Source organism: Coenobita brevimanus, chromosome 24 (genome assembly GCF_032717465.1).
Source record: "Coenobita brevimanus isolate Jiangsu-jjx chromosome 24, ASM3271746v2, whole genome shotgun sequence".
NCBI classification, from domain to species: domain Eukaryota; kingdom Metazoa; phylum Arthropoda; class Malacostraca; order Decapoda; family Coenobitidae; genus Coenobita; species Coenobita brevimanus.
The window spans coordinates 30,949,792-30,973,194 of record NC_136977.1 but is presented as its reverse complement, the minus strand read 5'-3'; the positions used below and the strand labels follow the sequence as shown (position 1 = coordinate 30,973,194).

The following is a 23,403-nucleotide window of genomic DNA, read 5'->3' as shown; positions in this document are numbered from 1 at the left end:
ACATGATACCTTCTGTTTTATGATATCAGTGTTACCGCCCAACGTTGTCTTCCGCTAAGGAGAGACCCCACTGTTATTAGAAGTGTTAGAAACCTTCTTCCAGCAATCTCTTTAGTATGATGGTGTCCTTTTATATTCATCCTTGCAACCGCCAGACAATTTCATAGAGACCCGATCGTAATGAAGGGGTTGACCTTATACATTATGGATATCACAAACATTTCTCCTCTTAAAGGCACATAAAACCTTAATAAAAATCTTGGAGCAGTGTTTTATAGGGTGTAGGAGGCTCCATGGCACTTATTCTTTTGTGGTTTCGCATATTATACCTTAATGATACAGTGTGTAAAATCATTACAGTACACCGTATCTGTATCTTTAAGACGACTGCTTACAACCGTCCAAAGGCTAATATCTCATCAGTGTGCAGGCATAATAGACAATAGAATAGTGAAGTGCCGTATACAAAAATAAACTGGTACGGATGAGGTTTCATGTAGCCTGCTAAGCCCAAGAGAATAGTGCCTTTTAACTCCGTGCAGTAGACAGAGTTAGGCAAATAATAAATTCCTAACACATAAATGAATAAATTACATTAAATACTATTTACAATAATAGCTCAATATGTATAATATTACTAGGTGAAATGTACAACACAACCACAGGATTTCTTCAGAGATTAATATGAGTACAGATTATAAAACTAAACAGGAAGAGTTGTAGAAGAATCACATATGCTGTATTCTGAGAATAAACCGTCTTGGTGTACCAATATAAGACACTCTGGGACAATGTTCTCTTAGTAGCTCCTTAAACATATATATATTCTTTCTCTGTTTTCATCCCCCCACGTATGAAATTCGATATGGATGAGATGACGATACTGATACCGATGATGATAATGATGATGACGATGGTGATGAAGATAGTATCAAACAAAACGATCTACAGTACTAAAATTCAAATACCAAGCACCATGGGATACAATAAATAATCCTTAGCACAAGCTGTCTGAGTAAACTGAAATGTAACAAATGAAGCATACATAGCAGCACCGCAAATTATATTAATGGAGTGCAAAAGAAAATTGAGTTTCCGCGGGAGGGACGGTGGGAAAACTTTGGTGGTGGAAGAGAGATGAAGAACAGATGAAATAGTTTAGTAAGAGATTGATCTAGGTTAGTACAAACAAGCAAACCGCTGGTTTATGAAACTAAAGATAATAAAGAATATTAATAGTAAAAGAAAGCTGAAACCAGAAAGAGCCACCTAACTGAAGGCCTGAAGCAAGAACTGGACATTTGCCAAATCCAAATAGAATAAAATAGCCGGTGATCTAAGACAAAAAGTGAGTTTGCATTTGGCAAAAAGAAACTAAAGCTACATAGAACGCAACAGCTGGTGAACTCGAAAAAGGAATGAACATTTATTTGGCAAAAAAACTGATTTTATGAACTCAATATTAGGTTGTCGTGAAAAACAAAAAAGAAAGAAAAAAAGCAGGAAGAAGCGGGAAAAGGCAAAAATAAACCGAAGCAATGGAACACAAAGTTGCTGGTCGGCTATACTATAAAAGGATGAGACAGAAGTGAACGCTTAGACGACAAAAACTGAAACAATAAAAGAAACACTGAGCCAAAAGAAATAAAAACCATGAAAGATAAACCAGTCGTTTGTTATGAAAGGAGGACAAGAAACAGTCAGTAACAGCAAAGAAACTGATGCCACAGAGAGATAAAGTCTACCTTTTGAAGAAAGAATTCTGTTCAAAATAGGAGAAACTATCTGGTAGGTAGAGAATATCTAAATTAATAAACTAAAACGCAAATAAACAAGGGAGAAAAGACAGTCAGTTAAAAAGATGAAGTAGCTGAGAGATACAGTTGCACCAAGTAGATGTAGAACTCAGTATGACAGATGATGAGTTATGGGAGAACTGTGTTGAATATAAAAGCAGGAGTAGTAGCAGGAGGTGACCTGGAACACACACACACACACACACACACACACACACACACACACACACACACACACACACACACACACACACACACACACACACACTCCGGCAAGATATTCATCATCACTTCGACGTCTTCACTCCCATTATGTAGATCACCACCTAAACTAGATCACCCTCACTTCACCAATCACGACTTATGCACGAACAGCCAGACAATCCTTTATATATCCACCAGACAATGTCACCGTTCTCACGCACACATTTTCACTTTTTTATAACTTCTCCACGCTTAACCACCTGTGTACTACCCCTGATCCTATATAGTCAGCAACATTACGGGAACTTTAATGAACCGCACACAATTTTCCCTCGCACTAACCGTCATATCTGCACAACTACTGATATTGTAACTATCTTCACCTTATATCGGCACAATGTAATCTCAGCTCTTGACTCTAAACAAACCGCCTATTCGACCCTGCACAACCTGTTATTTAAGAAGGAAATGTCATATTTGCAAAACAATGACATCACACAAATCTTCTTGCACAACAATCATTACATCAGTCATCTCATCGCCACTGCTGCTACGCATTCCCTAACCCTATCATTACACAAATCTTATACAACTTGTAATTACAAGAATCTACCCTTTCTCACAGGTACTTCTACATATGTTTATACACGACTTTTGCCTGTATCTAAACATCACTATTGCTCGAACCTCTAACATAACCAAATACGAAATAACACATACCTACGCATATGCATAATGTCCAGTCAGAATACAGATCATCTTTACGCAATTCGTCCCTCTACACAAGCGCCCACAAAACCTCTTCATTCCCTGTCATAATACAAGCCTTCATAGCCATCACACAAATAACATCGCGATCACCTTAATGGTAAACACCATTTTCTCTGCACAACACAAATACTATAAATCTCCTCAGTAGAGTGTTATTTTATTATACTGTTGCAATAAGGCATCTCGTGGTAATGGAATCACAACAACCTTTATGCAACCTCTCTAGCTTATCATTACTTAATATATCCAAGGCACTGTTGTGGAAATGTTAACATTATGGCACAAAGATCATGACTAGAATTACTACTGCCGTACATGGGACACACACGGTCGTATTCTCGTCGGTCTAGGACTGTTTCAAATAATTCTTCCTTAACGATTATCTTTGCATATTTCAGGTAAATATTCTCTTACTTGTGAAAACGATGTAAGATTTTTAATATTGACATTGATTCCTTAAGTGGCAGACAAAAACATAAAACAGTGAGTTATTAGATAAATAAAGCCTTGCATTATAAGTGACACAGGAGGGTTCGAACCCCTTATAAATATATAAATATATATATATCATCATCATCATCATCAGCCGTTTGAGTATCCACTGCAGGACCAGCCTATCCCGACCGAAGTCGGGACGGTACAGCCAATGTATCTCTACCAAGTGGCTTAGGCTGTCTAGTAGAGATTGTATGTAGGGTGAGAAGTGCTTGTAAGTGTAACTGTCGTGTTGGAGTGGCTTTGGATGTGTGTGTAGTCTGTGAACCAAGTGTAATCTGCCCGCGCAAGCCGACTGGGTGCAAGCATACTTTATAGTAAGCGACACTGGTTCAACCACAGCACCCCTGGTGTCCGCCAATGCAGTACGTGGCCAGGTGAACACTCCCAAAGTTTATTACCTTGGCGGGGCGCGAACCCTGGCTCACCCGTGTACGAAACGCACACTCTACCACTGTACCACAGAGGCTCAATATATATATATATATATATATATATATGTGTGTGTGTGTGTGTGTGTGTGTGTGTTATAGAGGGTGTCCCGGTACTTATGTCCAAGTACGTATTGCTCTACCTTCATGACGTGGTTCTAGGACTGGTTTTGGGCAACAAAATGCTATATCACCATGGCTCGACCCCTGACCCGTAATGGAAAAACAGTTACTGATGACTTAAATAGCCAAAATGGTCGCATTCGTAGTTCACTGATAAGACCATCAGTAATTGTAGCTCCGTTACGGTTTACGAATGCAATCCATGTTGATATAGCGTGTTGTAAAAACTCTGAGTCAGACCTATAATCACCTAAAGTTTGTGCTGAAAGTCCGTGCACCCTTGTATACATATCTATCCATATATATATATATATATATATATATATATATATATATATATATATATATATATATATATATATATATATATATATATATATATATATATATATATATATACTGTAAAAACAGAGAGAGAGAGAGAGAGAGGGAAGAGAGAGAGAGAGAGAGAGAGAGAGAGAGAGACTATACAACATTTTATAGACATAGCTTGCATCAGTATCATATCAAAGGGTACTGAGGTATAAAGTCTAAGAATAAATCGTTAAGGGATACGTGTTACGAATTTCCAAAGTCACTTAGAATACAACCCATTCACAAGGAGAGGATGTCCGAAAACCTTAACCGACGAGAATATAGGCCAAGGTTTGACTTACGGCAGCGAAAACACGCACCCTATATGATAAATTGGGCAAGCCGAGTTTTACATAGGAACATTTTTCAGATCACAAGTTTATTCTAATTATACCTCAAGTGTATACCACTACATACTAATGGAAAGTAATTATGCACACAGTACTATGAAAGCATTGTGCCAGAATAATTTTACGCCGTTTTCAGTGAAGATATGTTTAGTACAGGAGGAATACAACTATAATTTACAAGGTAACGCAAAATATAACCATGCAACAGAAAAAAGGAGCACCATTATCATTACTGGAAATTGAACATCAATTTCATTTCCTTCTAGTATTTTTTTTTTTTACGTCTCCGACTCTTGGCAAAGGCTTCAGGGCCTATTTCTTGGGGGCAGTAACCTACTCCAAGGCATAGTAACCCTCCTACACCTCCACATGTCACCACATCGGCGCTACCACCCACCATCCATATTGAATACATGCTAGGGCTGTCTCACACAGGACTGGTGTATTGGTATTAGCGGGGGTATTTTTGCGACATGTCGGCGGGTCATCTGGTAGATCAGGAAAGTCTGCATTTAGGAAATTCAAATCCTTAAACTGTTCCCTGTCCCAGCCGGAATTCGATCCTGGGTCCATTAGGACTGCAGGCCATCAGGACCGCAGGCTGCCTTTCTACCGATTCAGCCACCGCCTCCCCCAGACGTTATTATTATTATTATTATTATTATTATTATTATTATCATATTCTTCATCGTACCCAATACACTTATGAGCGGGGAATACGTAGGTTATGGTGGTAAAGCTGATGTTGAAGGAATGCCGTATGAACCATTAACATCGCTGAAAATTGCACATAACAATTGCTTCATAAGCTATATGTTTCGGGATCCTAGCTACTACTAATAGTTGGAAAAGGGGTGGTGATATTGACGATGATATAAAATACATTACGCGGCAGTAACACATATAGTTGAGATATACATGACATTTTGTTCTGTTCCACTTTGTATCACAACCACCATATCAGAGTCATGATCGTTTCTCTCCACCTAACTGCTGTTTGATAAATCAGAACGGAGTGTGTGTGTGTGTGTGTGTGTTTGTGTGTGTGTGTGTGTGTGTGTGTGTGTGTGTGTTTGTGTGTGTGTGTGTGTGTGTGTGTGTGAAGCATATACAGGCCTCAAGTGATGAATGAATGTTGTTGTTGTTGCTGTTGTTGATGCCATGAGATCTGAGGGTCGAAGTTGATGAATAGCTTGACAGGGTCGGTGTGTGAGTCTGGCGGGGCCTCAGAGAACGTATCTAGGCTGTTTAGCGGTGTGGCCTCCTCGGCACTGTACAGCAGCGTAAACAGGTCCGTGTCTTGGGTCACTTCGGGCTGCGGCAGCTGCTGCAGCTTGCTGGGGACGCCTTCAGCACCGATCTGAGTTACATTTGGCTGCTGAGGTTCGTGATCCTCACCAAACACGCCGGAGAGGACCCAAGCGCAGGTGTCCTGGGGGGCATTGCCGTCCAGTATGTCCTGCAGGGACCTGATGTAGGCAGAAGCCAACTTCAGGGTGGCGATCTTGGTCATCTCGGCGGCTGCTTGGCTCCGACACACCCACGACGGCAGCACGCCACGTAAGCTGTCAAAGGCATTGTTGATCTGCCGCATGCGACACCTCTCGCGGGCGTTGGCGGTCTTCCTGCGGTACCTGGACAGAGGAGCAGCACGCGGCTTTTGGTCCAGGGCGTCCTGCAGGCTCCAGTCTGGGTCACACAAGTAGCGCGACTTGAATGACCTAGGTCTCAGCTGGTATTTGGCCACCGATACCCCTGGTCGTCTGCTCACCTGCTCCTGACTTTGCTGGTTGCTGACCTGATGATCCTTTACTTGATATCTGTCTTTGTAGTGGTCACTGTCGCCAGCATCAACAGTCGTTCCACTGGTATTGCTCCGGTTGTTGTTGTCGTCCACTACTTCACCTGCCAAAAAGGTGGTCGTGCCTGCACCTTGGCACTCCACCCTCGGCCTCTTCGATGGGATCATTGTTACAATGTTCCTCCTTCGCCAGCCTCCTTGCCGATTATCAGTATTATGGTATCTTGATATCCTTAAATTCTACTGCAGTTAAGCTTATGAAAACACTTATTCTATTTCTGCACTTCCTTTCCACTTTAAGAAAACTGTGACCGCCATAATGTCATACTAGAGAAATTGTTTTATTTTCAAGTAGTTACTCTTTGTTCACTGCACGCCATTATTTTGATAGATCTGATAAAGTACGGAGAAACTTAATCACCATGGGTTTATGAGTTCAGGACCATGTGGTAGATGGGCTCAAGAATTCATAACATGTACTGTCATATGCACTTAGACTGCAGAGGTAATTAATGCACTTAACCACATGCGCTATTATGTGTCCAGAATTCAAAACTAATTCAATATTATGTGGCTGAAGAGTTCATAGTTCAGTGCTATATGCCCCCAGAGTTCTGGAAAAAATACCAGCCAGATGCCCGCTCAGTTCCAAACACTAGATGCGGGAGGAAGACAACGTCAGAGGGTGATGGAGTCGGGTGGAGGAGGAGGAGGAGCAAGAGGTGAGCAAATATCCCCACCCAACCAGCTCTTCCAGCACACTGGCGACCCACACCACAAGCCCAGGGTTGCCAGGTGGGTAGGATCGTCTCTCGCCCAATCCTACCCGTAACATAGCCCAAATATAGCCCAGTCCCTTCCACAACCCAGTCACTATTTACTTGTCCTCACACAAAGCCATTTCACTGAATTTTTATTCACCTTCGACAGTATTAGTTGCAGACACAATGTAAACTGCATGCAACCACATTGAAGAGAATCCATACTGGTAAGTAACGTATAAGGGATTAAGCTTAGTATATAAATATAAATGCGATTCAGTTGGAATAATTAGTACGTCATAATACTTTTACGGTTTGCAGTCTAACAAAACTATCATCATTACAGTTATATTTATAGGCCAATCTGCTATGAGAAAACTGTGAGGGTATTACTATACATGTTCTGGAACAGTCTGTCTATGGAATCTTGAACATGCGCTGTATTTTCCTTTTTTTTTTTTTTTGACTATATATATATATTTTTTTGTTCTATTTGAGCAAGAACACAGGCAGGTGTTTGAACTCAATTTATAACGTTTATACGGGTGTCTTAACTCAGTTCAATTCACAGTGTGGCCAAGGACTCAGTTGCCACGGAAATGATCCCTAGAAAACGAAATAATATATTTCTGGTGTGTGTGTGTGTGTGTGTGTGTGTGTGTGTGTGTGTGTGTGTGTGTGTGTGTGTGTGAGGGAGAGAGAGAAAGCAAGGGGGGTCTCCTTGAGACCATAAAACTGGCCTAACCAGACGTAATTTTTCCTTTACCACTATCACCGCCATTCAATATGTTATCCTTACCTGTTGTAACTATAATGCGAATGTATTTTATATAATTCTTAATTTTTAAATTATAAATAACGCATCAGCTTAAATTATAGGCTGCCAAAGTATTTCCGAATCACCGACGAAACCGCCCAAAGTAGCACACCTTACTAAATATACCCATAAAACCACAACCCGCAACTCCGCAGATTTTCCCTCAATTGGGTCTGAACTTGGCCACCTGTGCGGGAAAACTGCAACTTTGGCAACTCTGCACTTGCCTTCAACGGAGTCGCATCTCACCTCTCCACCACTCTCTCTCCGATGTGACACTTCTTTACGTCCTCCCGGGTAGGTTGTTTCACCTGTTACTTAAATCATCCTCTTCTGCATTCTGTTTGATCATTTGCCAGCAGTTATGGGGTTCATTAAAGACTATTGTACAGTTTTCGGCCCTATGTTGTGTTTGTACCGGTTGTGGGGTTGCACGGGGCAGTTGTCTCCTAGGTTTAGGTGGGTAATCTACCATCTTCTTGCCTGTTTGTTTATAAATATGAAATATTAAACTAGATAATTCTGTAAATCCTAGACCCCCTTTATTCTGGACACATTACACTCCCTAAAACACTCATACATCCTCATATACGCATGTACTTGCCTCTGTCTAGCGGAAGTGAATCGTACTACTGCTGCCTGGGACGAAACTTCCATTGTGTCCACACACTTAGGGTGTATCCGTTTTGCAAATAAATAAATAAAGATATATATATATATATATATATATATATATATATATATATATATATATATATATATATATATATGAATGCATATAAGCCAAGCTGTGTATGTGTCCGTCTGTCTGTGCTGTAGTTCTTTTCATTCACGAAGACGATAATAGGTTTCGACCTAATTCTTTTTGCATTAGGTCGGGGTAAGCCAATGGAGTGTCAGAAAGTTGCAAAGATAAATGGCCATGTAGCGCGAAGCGTAAGAGCGAAATTGTCGGAAATCGCGACACGCGAAAATAAAGGAAAATAATTTTTTTCGAGTTTATGGACAGAAATGGTCATTGTGGACTCAACAACGGTATTTACAAACACATCGTGATGGGAAGGCTATTAGTTTAACGCAATTTTATGCAGGCAAACATTAGCATATGTGTATATATGCATATACTCGTATTTATATGTATGCATGCATGTATGTATGTATGTATGTATATATTGTACCTCTCATGTCAGATCACTGACTAAAACCGCCTCAAAGAAACTTGGATTATTGTACAGAGTCCGTAACTTCTTCACTAACAAGCTGTTAGCTATAGTTAATATGAGTCATGTGCGCTCTCAGCTTGAATATTGCTCACCCTTGTGGAATGGATGTGGAGAGGTTGCATTAAAACAACTAGATAAAATTCAGAACAAAGCTGTTGAAATTATTAACAACCCTGCTATAACAAACAAACTACCTTCCCTACAAGAAAGATGGAATGTTGCCTCCTTTGGATTATTTTACAGGTATTTTTATGACAAATACTCAAACGAAGTTGCGTCCATTGTGCCACCTCTCCATGCCTTCCCTCGTGCTACACGGGCATCTGGTAGCGCCCATGACTGGAATGTCACACAGCCATACGGCAGAACTTCTGCCTATCAGAATTCTTTTACTCCCCAAATTGCATCTCTTTGGAACTCGCTTCCCCGGAGTTGTTTCCCCCCAAATTTCAACCTACAGCTGTTCAAGTCCAACTGTTACAGACATTTTATGAATGGAGGACGCCAGTAATCTGGTGTATGGATTTTTTTTTTATTAATTCAATTGTTTTTCCTTCCTCTGTTTTGTTATTAAAAAAAAAATCTATCTGTATATCTCTAATGTATGTGTGTGTGTGTGTGTGTGGAGTAATATTAAACATCTCTTACCTCAGAAAAAGTAGGCAGCAAAACAAATTGAGGAAAGTAAAGAATTTTTAGGAAATTTTTCCTCCTTGACTGTACAGTTACAGTGTATAATCACATTTTCCTAACATTTTCCTTTCTCTACACGGAACAGGATAAACACGTACTGTTCATGAGCCAGATGTGCTACACGATGACGATTTCAGTGCCAAAGGTTGTTGTGGCCAACGAGTAAATTGTGGTCTCATTTGTCGAAATTGTAATTTAACCATTATTGTTGTAAACTCGAATAATAATGATAATAATAATAATAATAATAATGATGATGATGATTCTAATGATAATGATGATGGAGATATTGATAACGGTGGTGATGATGACGATTGCTGTGTGCATAGATTATGATAGACAGATAGTTTCCTTTTTCGAACTCATAGTTCAGACACAGAGGAAAATTTTTGGTTCTGAGAGTCATGATGGCAAAGACGCTTTTAACGATTTTAGGAAAATGGCTGAAAACAAGAGGTACTTATAAAGGTACAGTATTCGTGCGAAAAGTAGTTATATGTGCTGAATTTATATCTTATCGACATGATGGAACACTGCGTGCTGACGACGACGACGACGACGGTGGCAACGACTACGACGGTGATTGGGGTGGAGGCCGCTACGACGATGACGACGACGACGGAGACGACGACGATAAGGATGAGGGTGGATATGATGATGATGATGATAGTTATGATGATGGTGAAGACAAACATAATGATAATGATGATTGTAGAGATGGTGGTGATGATGATGACGACGAAAACTGATGATGATGATGATTATGATGATGGTGGTGGTGATGATGATGATGATGATGATGATGATGATGATGATGATGATGATAATGATGGTGATGATGGGAGTTAAGCAATGATGCAAAGGTGAATATAGAAAAGAATCCCTCTTTCCTAGAGACCCGTTTCAGAATATATACTCAGACCTGTCGCTTACGGTGCGAATATGATGTATATATCGCATGAATAAAATTGACTCTCATTTTCTTTCTGCTGCACATCACTTTCGAAAAAACTATTGTTTATATAAGCTCCACTGATCATGCTGTTCATCTTACGAAGTTGTATCTCGTGAAGAGAATTTTTTTTTTCTGTTCGATGTGTGTGTGTGTGTGTGTGTGTGTGTGTGTGTGTGTGTGTGTGTGTGTGTGTGTGTGTGTAAACAAATTGTTAAAATAGTTTTTGTCCGAATCTAACAAAATTAAGGGAAAGGGCTGACGTGCTATTTTTGACAACAATTCAAAGGCCAAAGTAACAGGGTTAGATCAGACTTTGACCTGGCAAGGTCAACCTGCACAGTATTCATCTGATCTGTGCCAAACTAATTGGTGGAAGTGTTGTGGGAAGGCAAAAACGCCTGGCTGAATATTGGAAAATCCGTCAAACGGCAAGGTCACATAGCAAGATCGAAGTTCGATCCGTATTGCTGTATATGAGCGTAATACCTGAAGCAGTTTAAGATTTAGGTTAACCTTTGTGGAAGCGATGAGGGTAAGCCAAAGGGCTGACTTATTATTTTTGGTGATAATAGGTCAGAGTCAAGGTCACATGGCAAGGTCAACTTAAACAGTTTTAGCTGGTTTAGACCGTACTTTGAGAAAGGACTGAAGGTAAAGCAAGGATAAAGAAACTCACATTTTAGAGTACTCTGCAAAAGTAACAGTTACGGGGAAAGGTAGAGTTAAGGTTACTGGGCAAACGCAACTCAGGCAGTTATGATCTGATTTGGGTCAGGTTTTTGGAATGGTTAAAGGCCAGGCGTGAATGAAGTATTTCAATTTTGAGAGCAATAAGGCGAAGATCAAGGTCACAGGGCAATGTCTATTGTTTAGCCCTTAGACCAACTCGTTTTGCACTATCTGTCTTGTTTTTTATTGCTTAACTACTTGAACACGATATCTTCATTCTTGCTGCCGTCATACGATTTCATTCCTCTTATGGGAGACTGCTTTGTTACGAGCGAGCGAGCGCAGCGAGCTAAGTGATGTTTACTCAACATTCAGCTGAGAAATGGGCGGCCCGACATGACCCAGCCCGGCCAGACAAGACACTGCCCAACTGCGATTGTTTTCAGAGAGTAATAACTTTTCTCCTATGTGAAATAGACAAAAGATTCTTTCAGCAGGTAGTAGATACATTCAATAAATTTTGTTTTTAACTATATATTTATCCATGAAAACAAAGAACCCCCTTGGAATCCCAACTTTCCAAGGGAATGTATCGAGGGCTTCAGTTGACATGCTCCGCTATGAAATCGAATTAAAAAAGATTTCCGGTCGTAACTCTATGTTTTCTTGCATGAATTCTAAAAATTAAAATATCGGATATTACGCTGATAATTTTACATGAACGTTATTCCTACGTTTAGGGGGTGAAGTCAGCAAAGGTAACTGCCCCATTTCTGGGTTTTATCAATCGATCAATAGCCAAGAAATTACCGAAGCAGCTCGTTGACACGGCAGGTCGGGAGCAAAGAGCTGAACATTATGCGAATAACAAAAGCTATGGCGCCTGGCTATGTGAACATCCAGAAAGAAACGTGAGAAAGAGAGTGAGAAAAAAAAAGTAAGAAAGCAAATATTTTAGCTTAATTATTATTCTCTCTCTGTTGAGCTACCTCACGAGAAATGTTGAAAGTTTACATCAAGATAAATTTTGATCATTGGGGTATACAAACGCCCGCTCGCTCGTCATTCTTGAACAAAGCGAACTTTACTGTTAGTGTAGAGTACGCTTTTAATTTCGACTCATCATACAGTTAATTTCTCTCATCGATGCAAGAGCCTAGATTCTATTTTCTGCTGAACAAGTATTCTATTCTACTCATTTGTTTTTGCTGCATCCCGACGATTTATACAGCTTTAAATGATACCTCTAGATCTGAAGGGTTTAATGAAGGCTGATACTCATCAGTTTCAGAAGCTTCTCATAATATACAAAAATCATCTGGTGGCAGCCAGAACTTATTAAAACTATAAGTAATCGGACTGAGGAGGTTAGCATTTACAGTAGGCCACATTGACGTCCTTCGTATTCTGTTCTTGCAAGCTCCAGATGCTTTTACTTTCTGAATGATTATCTGACCTTTATTCATCTCATTTGATAACACACACACACACACACACACACACACACACACACACACACACACACACACACACACACACACACACACACACACGTTAAACAAGCGGTGGTGTCTTCGCCGTGGGTCTACCCCCCAGAGGCTGTCGAAGAGAAGAGGAGGACAGCATAGGGGCCAAACCACCGCAAACCCCCCCGGCCCCTCACGGGGCTCTAGTACCTGGGAGTGGCTTCGGTCGCCCGGGCAAGTACCACATCTCCCAACACATTACACACAAAAACACCGTTTTTTCTACACCGAGAAATGACTCCCCGGCTGTCATTTCTCGACGACTTCTTCTAGCCGGGGACATTGAGAGCAATCCAGGACCCACCAACAAATACATATCTCCAACATGCTCAAAACCTATCACGTCGAGCTGACAGACAAAGGGTTCAGTTCAGTGCAACTCTTGCAAGAACAGGACCCTTTACACCTGCACAACACTTGCATCCAGGAAACATTACACAAACACCTGGACCTGCTCCATGCTCCTTCCCCCCATCACCCATCAACCCCCCTTCCAATCCTACTCCTACTTCCTTCACACCTCCACAGCCAAACCCACCGACCCTTCCCACACCATCCAGTCCCCCAACTCCTCCCATTCCAACCCATCCTAAATCCACCTCAACCCTTACCTCCATCACAACCACCTCCTACCCTTTCCCCTCCACCCACACCACCTTCCCCCCGTGCTGCAGCAGCAGCCGACACACATCGCACACACAACATAAACATCCTTCAGTTAAACATAGATGGCATAAACACCAAAATACATGAACTCACACAATTCATCAAACAACAGAACATACACAATGCCATCTTACAAGAAACAAAACTACACAGAGCACAGAAAACACCGACATTTCATAACTTCACCACCATTCGACAAGACCGGGCCGACAGCGATGGCGGTGGACTCACCACCCTGGTACACAAATCCTTCAACTTTGCAGATACCAGTGCACACACATAGTCACTTCTCCCCCCACATGACACCACAACAGAAATACAATCAATTAAAATACGCACTGGTAACAAATCACACATAACAATCCCTAACACATACATTCCCCCCCAATCGTGCCCCACAGTACCACACAATTACTCTACACAGATACACCACATCACTAACATACCCAACATCATCCTGGGTGGTGATTTCAACGCCAAGTCGTCGGCCTGGCATGTCAACAACCCTGACACAGACAGAGGGCTGGTACTACAATCCCAGACAGATCATCTTTTCATACTAAACAGTCTAGACCAACATACCCATATCCCACACCAAGCCCTCTTCCTCCCATCATCTCCAGACATCACCTTCTGCTCCCCAAACCTCGCTCCCACTACAACATGGAGAGTGGTCAAAACCCTAGGTTCTGATCTCCTCCCAATCATCATCACTACCAAAACCAGAATCACCCCAGCTGGCCACAAACACACATACACTAATTTATAAGACAGCCAACTGGGAGGCCTTTGTAACTGAAACAGAATAACATTTCGAAACACTAAACTGTACACCCATCACAAACATCAACACCTCTGTGCACACTTTCAATACAATCATACAAAACGCAGACAAAAGACACATCCCCAGAGGCAACAGAAAGAGACACATCCCCAACTTCACATCAGAAATTCAAGGCCTCATCAGACAACGGGACACACTGCTACACTCCCCAACACCCCATTTACAAGACACCATACAACAAATACAAGAACTCGACACTCAAATAAACAGTAAAATATCAGAACAGCAAACACTAACTGGAAAAATTACCTCCAAACACTTGACCACAAAACAAACATCAGCAAACTCTACAAAACACTAAACAGCATCACACTTTCCAACAGCAACACCACACAATCACACGCTGCCATCACAACAACAGACACCATACCCTCAAACAAACAACAAGCAAACACTCTCATCAATCACTTTTCACAAGTCAGCCATCTAACCCCCCATCCGGAAGACCGACGTATCATCAGACGTAAGAGACAGCTCCCCACAGACCCAGACTACGCACCTTTCACTTACAACCAGACGAAGCACATCATTAACAACCTCAAGCACTCATCTGCGTGTGGACCAGACAACATAAGCAACATTCACCTTAAACACCTAGGACCACAAGGCATACAAGCACTCACCAACACATCAAACTACAGCTACTTACACAACATAATACCCAACATCTGGAAGCATGGCAATATCATCACTATCCCTAAACCCAACAAAGACCCCACGTTACCCTCCTCACATCGCCCCATTACACTCCTCTGCACCCCCTCTAAAGTCACTGAACGACTGATACTACAACTAGTCACACCTCACATTCCCCTAGCCCAGTCACAACATGGCTTTAGGCCATTACACTCCACAAACACCCTTCTTACAGATCTTACACAGAGAGTTTTCGATGGCATGAATTCAGCTAGACCACCACACAGAACACTTCTAGTCACACCAGACATTAGCAAAGCTTTTGATGCCATCCCCCGCCACAACCTCACAAACAAAATACTCTACACAAACATACACAATAACACAAAAAGATGGCTGGCAAACCACTTAGCAGGCAGATGTGCACATGTAACATTTGCCGGTCAGTCTTCTAACATCAGAAACTTCACAAACGGCGTCCCACAAGGATCTGTTTTGTCCTCTACACTCTTTAATCTATACATGCACGACATACCCACACCCCACACACCACAGATACACATAGCTTCCTATGCAGATGATATAACCTCGCTCCCACTACAACATGGAGAGTGGTCAAAACCCTAGGTTCTGATCTCCTCCCAATCATCATCACTACCAAAACCAGAATCACCCCAGCTGGCCACAAACACACATACACTAATTTATAAGACAGCCAACTGGGAGGCCTTTGTAACTGAAACAGAATAACATTTCGAAACACTAAACTGTACACCCATCACAAACATCAACACCTCTGTGCACACTTTCAATACAATCATACAAAACGCAGACAAAAGACACATCCCCAGAGGCAACAGAAAGAGACACATCCCCAACTTCACATCAGAAATTCAAGGCCTCATCAGACAACGGGACACACTGCTACACTCCCCAACACCCCATTTACAAGACACCATACAACAAATACAAGAACTCGACACTCAAATAAACAGTAAAATATCAGAACAGCAAACACTAACTGGAAAAATTACCTCCAAACACTTGACCACAAAACAAACATCAGCAAACTCTACAAAACACTAAACAGCATCACACTTTCCAACAGCAACACCACACAATCACACGCTGCCATCACAACAACAGACACCATACCCTCAAACAAACAACAAGCAAACACTCTCATCAATCACTTTTCACAAGTCAGCCATCTAACCCCCATCCGGAAGACCGACGTATCATCAGACGTAAGAGACAGCTCCCCACAGACCCAGACTACGCACCTTTCACTTACAACCAGACGAAGCACATCATTAACAACCTCAAGCACTCATCTGCGTGTGGACCAGACAACATAAGCAACATTCACCTTAAACACCTAGGACCACAAGGCATACAAGCACTCACCAACACATCAAACTACAGCTACTTACACAACATAATACCCAACATCTGGAAGCATGGCAATATCATCACTATCCCTAAACCCAACAAAGACCCCACGTTACCCTCCTCACATCGCCCCATTACACTCCTCTGCACCCCCTCTAAAGTCACTGAACGACTGATACTACAACTAGTCACACCTCACATTCCCCTAGCCCAGTCACAACATGGCTTTAGGCCATTACACTCCACAAACACCCTTCTTACAGATCTTACACAGAGAGTTTTCGATGGCATGAATTCAGCTAGACCACCACACAGAACACTTCTAGTCACACCAGACATTAGCAAAGCTTTTGATGCCATCCCCCGCCACAACCTCACAAACAAAATACTCTACACAAACATACACAATAACACAAAAAGATGGCTGGCAAACCACTTAGCAGGCAGATGTGCACATGTAACATTTGCCGGTCAGTCTTCTAACATCAGAAACTTCACAAACGGCGTCCCACAAGGATCTGTTTTGTCCTCTACACTCTTTAATCTATACATGCACGACATACCCACACCCCACACACCACAGATACACATAGCTTCCTATGCAGATGATATAACACTTACATGTACACATCAAAACGCAAACACAGCTGCACACATCATCCAACCTTACCTCAACACACTACACGAATGGTTCACCACAAACAGGCTCAATATAACCCCAGCCAAATCTACAGTGACTCTTCTCACAAACTGGACAGCAGAACACAGTCACATCCCACACCTCACCATAAACAACACTCCCCTACCACACACACACCATAAACAACACTCCCCTACCACACACACACACACACACACACACACACACACAAAATCCTTGGTGTAACATACAATACATCAATGTCATTTAAACAACACATCACAAACATTAAAAATAAAATAACACCAAGACTCAATGCTTTGAGGTCACTTGCCCATACAACATTCGGACACAACAAAGAAACCATCACCACAGTATACAAACAATACATACGTTCAGTGATGAATTATGCAAGCCCTGCCTGGGCTTCTAACCAGACCAAAACACACTACAACACTCTACAGACCATACAGAACAAGGCCCTAAAAATAATCACAGGCTGCACAGCCACTACACTCACAGACCACCTACATCAAGAAACCAAAGTCCTCAAAGTCAAGGATCACCTAGACATGAGAGGCACCCTGTTTCTTGCTGCAGCCTCTACAAACCTACAACATCCACTACAGTACATGGCAGCACATCCACCCACACCAAGGAACATCAAAACAACACCCAGCACACGATACCATACACAATTACTGTCATCTCTCCCCCCTTGCCCACCTCAGACCAGCTTCCAGAAGCATATCCACACTCAGATCACTCGCCGCTCCATTCAGTCACTTAAAGACAACACACAGCTGCATGCACGGCCTCCTGACATCTACCCTTCTGAATCCTATCTTCCTCGTGAGGACAGGGTCCACCTGGTCAGGCTGAGATGTGGGCACCATCCAGCCCTCTTAAGCTACCAGAAGAGGCTGGATGACTCCGTTGCTGATGCCTGTCCAGGATGCAACACAGCACCCCATACTATTAAGCACATTATGGAAGACTGCATTGCACACAATCACCTACGCCAACAACACAACATACACTCTTTGAGAGCTCTGTGGGAAAGCCCGGTCTCGGCCATGGCCTTCGTAAGAGACTCGGGGCTGTTCGACCAGACTGCCTAGGGAACAACTACTACTACTACTATTACAAGATCAGACTTGCTTCCACCGCGCAAGCGGGTGTAAAACGTCATTTCCACACCAAAAAGGTTAACACTTTACATGATCCCTGACCTTAGACATCGTTACAATGCCATCTCTCTCTCTCTCTCTCTCTCTCTCTCTCTCTCCTGGAAGTACAATATTAACCCATTCAGTGGAAGAGTCACATTTGGGAATTTTGCGCTGATTAATGCCGAACAACTTGAGTCAGTAGAGAGGAAGGTTCTCTCAGTTAAAGTGCTAACGACGACCTCAACAACGCCCTTCATTACCATGATCCCGTTTGTGTTACTCTTCAGAGCGCGATATTTTATTTAATTATTAAATTGTTTATTTTTTTTACGATGGTGAACAATTTCAGTAACTTATCCCGAGGAGGCCTTTGTATTATTTATTTGAGCTTATATCCTACGATATTTATCGCATAAGATTCCAGAGGTCATGGCATTAACTAGATGACCAGGCGCAAGTTGTTATTACTCCTTCACTACAGTGTCCTTTTTTTCTTGCCTTCTGCTTTCCGATATAATATACACGGCAACACAGGTAGGATCTCATGCATTAAATGGGTTATTGAAAGCTATTTCTAACATCTCACCCCCCAAAACGCTCCTCTGCTAATTAAAATTGTCTGATGTGATTTTAAAAATATTGCAAAACATGGCTTTAAACTATTGGAAAGGTTAAGTGAGGAGGAATTAGCACAGTGATAGCTCGTAATTAGTCTAAGTACCATACCCATATCTACCGATAATCTTGGTAAAGTCACTGAGATTATAATTACTAAGCACAATGATCAGCATCTTGAATCCAACAGCGTAATTAGCATCGCACAGTATGGTTTTCGCCATAAAAGATCTACTTGATATACTCAGTCTCATAACTCATACAGTGATATCCATCAGTAAACTGACCAACATGATTAAACCCATGCAGTTGATATTTCTGAAGTGCAGACAGACTGTGGCACGATTCCCTGTTATCTAAACTCCCTTGCTACGGTCTATCATCTTTTGTCCCATTGATCTCCTCATATTTCAGCATCAGAAAGAGAAGAGTAAATGTAGATGATGTATATTCCAATTTCCTTTCAATTAATACTCATGTGCCACAAGGATCATTCCTGATTTCAACCCTTTTCCTCATGCTTATTAATGATCTGCCTGTCACCAATAATCCTATTCATTCATATGTAGATTGCCAAACACTTCACAGTTTCTTCACACTAAACCACCCATTCACAAAATTTGATATCTCTAACCCCCATGTCTGCACAGAAATCTCAATATATCAAGATTTATATGAGATCATTAAATGGGACCAAAATAAAATTGCCTAATTTAATGTTGGGAAAACCAAATATATCCCGTTTACCAATTGACTTGGAGGTAGGTGGGGGCACCTGTCATACGCTTATTTGATGTAATGCTGCTTAGTTTTTCCTTCATTTCTATCAATTTCTTTCTGTGTCTGTCCTTTTTTTCCAATTTTCTCATCCTTCCTGTGCCTGTTTATTTCCATTCATTGCATTTCGGGTGGTTCTACACCGAGTAACAGACCAAATGGTTTTCTGTACAAGAATCATCTAGAAGGCTGGTTGGTAACCATATCGCCAAGTGAAGAGGTGACTTGGAGCCTCTTGTGGTATCTCTGCTAACTACGCAGAAACGAAAATGCTACGTCCTACAGGGAACCAAATTTCCACACTGATCTCCGTCCTCCTTGTAGCTATGTGCTGTCTGACACATAGGAACACTGGTTCACTGCAATGGACTGAACTCAGGTGTCAATGATCTCCTGCGGTTGATGGGTCTGCTCGGTCAGACAGACTGGGGAAGCACAATATTCCTATCTCTAAAAGTACTGATATTATCGGCGTTTCAATTAACAATACCCACAATTTGACCTCTCACGTTAAATCACTGGATAAATCCGCTTCAAAGAACCTTAGATAATAAACAGAATCCGTATCACCGACGAGCAGTTAGGTGTATTTACAAGACTCATGTGCTCTTTCAGCTCAGCTGGAGTGTTTCTCTCCCCTGTGGAGCGATTGTGGAAAGGGTGCACTAAATCAAATGGACAAAATTCAGAACATAGTTGTAAGAACTATCAATAACCGAGAAATTACAAGTGAACTACTTCCCTTACAAGGAAGACGGAATGTTGCCTCCCTTGCATTTTTTACAGATACTTTTATGGCAAATGCTCAAATGAAGCCGCATCCATTGTGCCACCTTTCCGCGATTTCCTCCGTGCTACACGGGCATCAGGCAGCGCTCATGACTTGATTGTGACTGCCGTATTGCAGAACCTCTGCCTATCAGAATTCCTGTATTCCCCGAACTGATTCCTTTTGAAATTCGTCCTTTCATCCCAATCTTCAGCCTACAGTAGATCAGATCTAACTGTTAGATTTTTTTTCTTTTTTTTAGTGAACGGAGGACACCTGTAACTTGGTGTATGGATTTTTTTTTTTTTTTTTTATTCCTCTATTCATCTTTCATTTTTAAAATCCGACAAATTGTAACAGGTGTAGTTTATACTTGGTTTCCCGGCAGGGTTAGATCTCATTAAAGAAATAGTTAAGCTATTATTAAGTACCTCATCAGTTTAGTATGATGGATGATGTTAAGTGATGGTCATTGATTTACTTAGGTACAGTCTGCTCTCCCTACGTGTCGAGTGGGGTTGGTGGAGGATTGGTGCCCCTCCCTGTGGAACAATTAACTCTGAGCCCTTGGTCACCCCGTTTGGGATACATGGCGTCTGGCAATGAATGAATGAATGAATGAAACATTCTGTTTTTCCTTCCAATTTTCAAATTTTCTGTAGTAAAAAATTGATCTGTTTTCATTATAAGGCCATATCACAAAGAGAGAACCGAAAGTCTGTGTGACCTATGTAACATGCGGTAGGCCAGCATTCTATGCAGCAGGTCTACGAAATGCCGGTGTATTCTTTCCTCCTGTTGTCAGTCAACTGTAACACTATTTTTCTCACTCCGTTGGTAGTGTAAGTGAATTTCATAGCAAGAGAAACAAGTATAATCACTTTAGATGCTACATACGTTACATCAGCATAAAAGGGTACACTCCAAATCAAAGTCAGGTGTAATGCTTTGGCACCTTCCATAAAAGTGTCTCCATCATTAAACCACAACACACAACACACGTGAAGGTATAGGCTAATGCCCTCAGACTGCATTAAAAAACCTTTTACCTGCCACGGCCGAATTAAGGTATTTGACTTGGACTGGCACTACCCGATATTATTCGAGTGATGGAAGCATTTGGAGTCAGAGATTAAAAAGTAAATCAAATAGCAATACCACTACGATAGTTATGTTTTATTATTGCTGTTACCCGATGACAGATGAATGTATTCACCGTAGGTGAGAGTTTTATTACTCGAGGACTTTAGATCAGAGCCTTTTTTAAACTCTTCGTGGCATGAGTTCTTACCATAGACGAATAAAGTAGCCTGGTGTCTACCAGAGAAGAAAAAAATGCATCATTGTACTCAAGGTGTTCACCCCTATTCTCCAAAGACGTCTCATAACATCTGAATAAAACTGAACTTAGTACAGTAAAACAAGATATCACTTGCGGAAGAGGTTAATGAGACATCAGCCCACACTCCGCTGATACATATCACTGAACATTCAATCTGCAGGAACAAATCTTGCAAGTGCGTACTCGTACTTAATCTAAGTGGAAGCACTGACACTTGATTCGTAGTAGCCCTCACAGTCCCTCTCACTCTCAGCTACACTCCCACGCTATATTATATTTGAAACTGAGATTTTATTCAGCTCAGTATTCATACAGCGGGGTAAAATGTGTTCTTCATTAATCCGTTCGCTACAGAAAAATCGTCTAGAGGAAACAAAATATACCAGTATAATGCGTCACTGAGTGATTGAGTTAAATGGATCAGGAATTGAGGACCCTTAATTGAGAAAGAAACCAATACACGGTACGCATTCAACGTATTACGTATTCAAGTGCGGAGCTAAATCATGTCAGTTCTCGCTATTTAGTTTCACTTATCCCAGTAGCCTCCCTTTTCAGTTTTTGTTGTGGGTATATATGTGTTGGGAATGTTCCGACGATTTCAACTCGGATTTTTTACCCGCTAGAACCTTCGTATCGTCAGGATGGCATTTATAGATTTATGCCAAATATTAGAGTTTACACTCATAACGAGAGAGAGAGAGAGAGAGAGAGAGAGAGAGAGAGAGAGAGAGAGAGAATTTTACCGACCGCATTCTGGTACATTTAGGAGGATTCGTAACAGCTCTTCCTCATCGACTTTTTTTGCACGTAACACCTTGATATCCTGATAAGGAAGAAGCGCTACAAAGTCTCCTATTTCAACGAGAATAATTATGAAAAATTTCCATTAACCTTCTGAGAACCAAACCTATGCAAGGTCCACGCTCCGAGCAGGGCATTGAAACCACCAGACGCCAGTAGACTCATAACCTGACCTAATTAACACCTGTTCTTTGTAATGTCTATATTCAGCATTCAAGATCAGAGTAGCACATAAATTCCATTCTGGTCCGCTTCCCTCCTAATAAGGTACGGCGAGGAGGTTCCAGAAGGGAAAGCTTAGAAATGGTAGCCTGAATATACAGAAGAAAGACAGGAAACACATAACGCAAAATCTATGTCTGTCTGTCTGTCTGTCTCTCTCTCTCTCTCTCTCTCTCTCTGTCTCTCTCTCTCTCTCTCTCTCTCTCTCTCACACACACACACACACACACACACACACACATGAAACAATCATATAAAAAATTCCGAATTCATCTTCGTCGATGATAAATATTGTTCTTCACTGAATTAGACATAACCCTTTGCGACGAATAGGTAATTTTTCCATTACCTGATGTACTATAATTCTCGTCGAGTGTCTGTCTGTCTGTGTATGTTGTGCAGTCGAGACTGTAAAAAAGATTGCGATGAAACTTGGCAGGATGGTTGCAGCTGGGCACAAGTGGGGTCATTTCATTTTCACGTAGACCGAAATTTTCTAACAGGGAGTTTTGGCGCCACTGACTTTACATTACGCGGAACGTGTCGAGAGTGACT

General features: G+C 41.5%; 1 protein-coding gene across 1 annotated transcript; it reads right to left on the bottom strand.

The window, feature by feature from the left end:
• Window positions 1-5,641: 5,641 nt before the first annotated feature.
• LOC145393337 (uncharacterized) lies at window positions 5,642-6,493 on the bottom strand. The gene has a single exon (XM_080267439.1). It carries the CDS (start codon window positions 6,491-6,493, stop codon window positions 5,642-5,644), a length of 852 nt encoding a protein of 283 aa, XP_080123565.1.
• Between the last annotated feature and the right edge of the window lie 16,910 nt (window positions 6,494-23,403).

Bases quoted from the DNA above. Each gene is read 5' to 3' on its own strand.
- LOC145393337 (XM_080267439.1), bottom strand. From the start codon at position 6,493: ATGATCCCATCGAAGAGGCCGAGGGTGGAGTGCCAAGGTGCAGGCACG.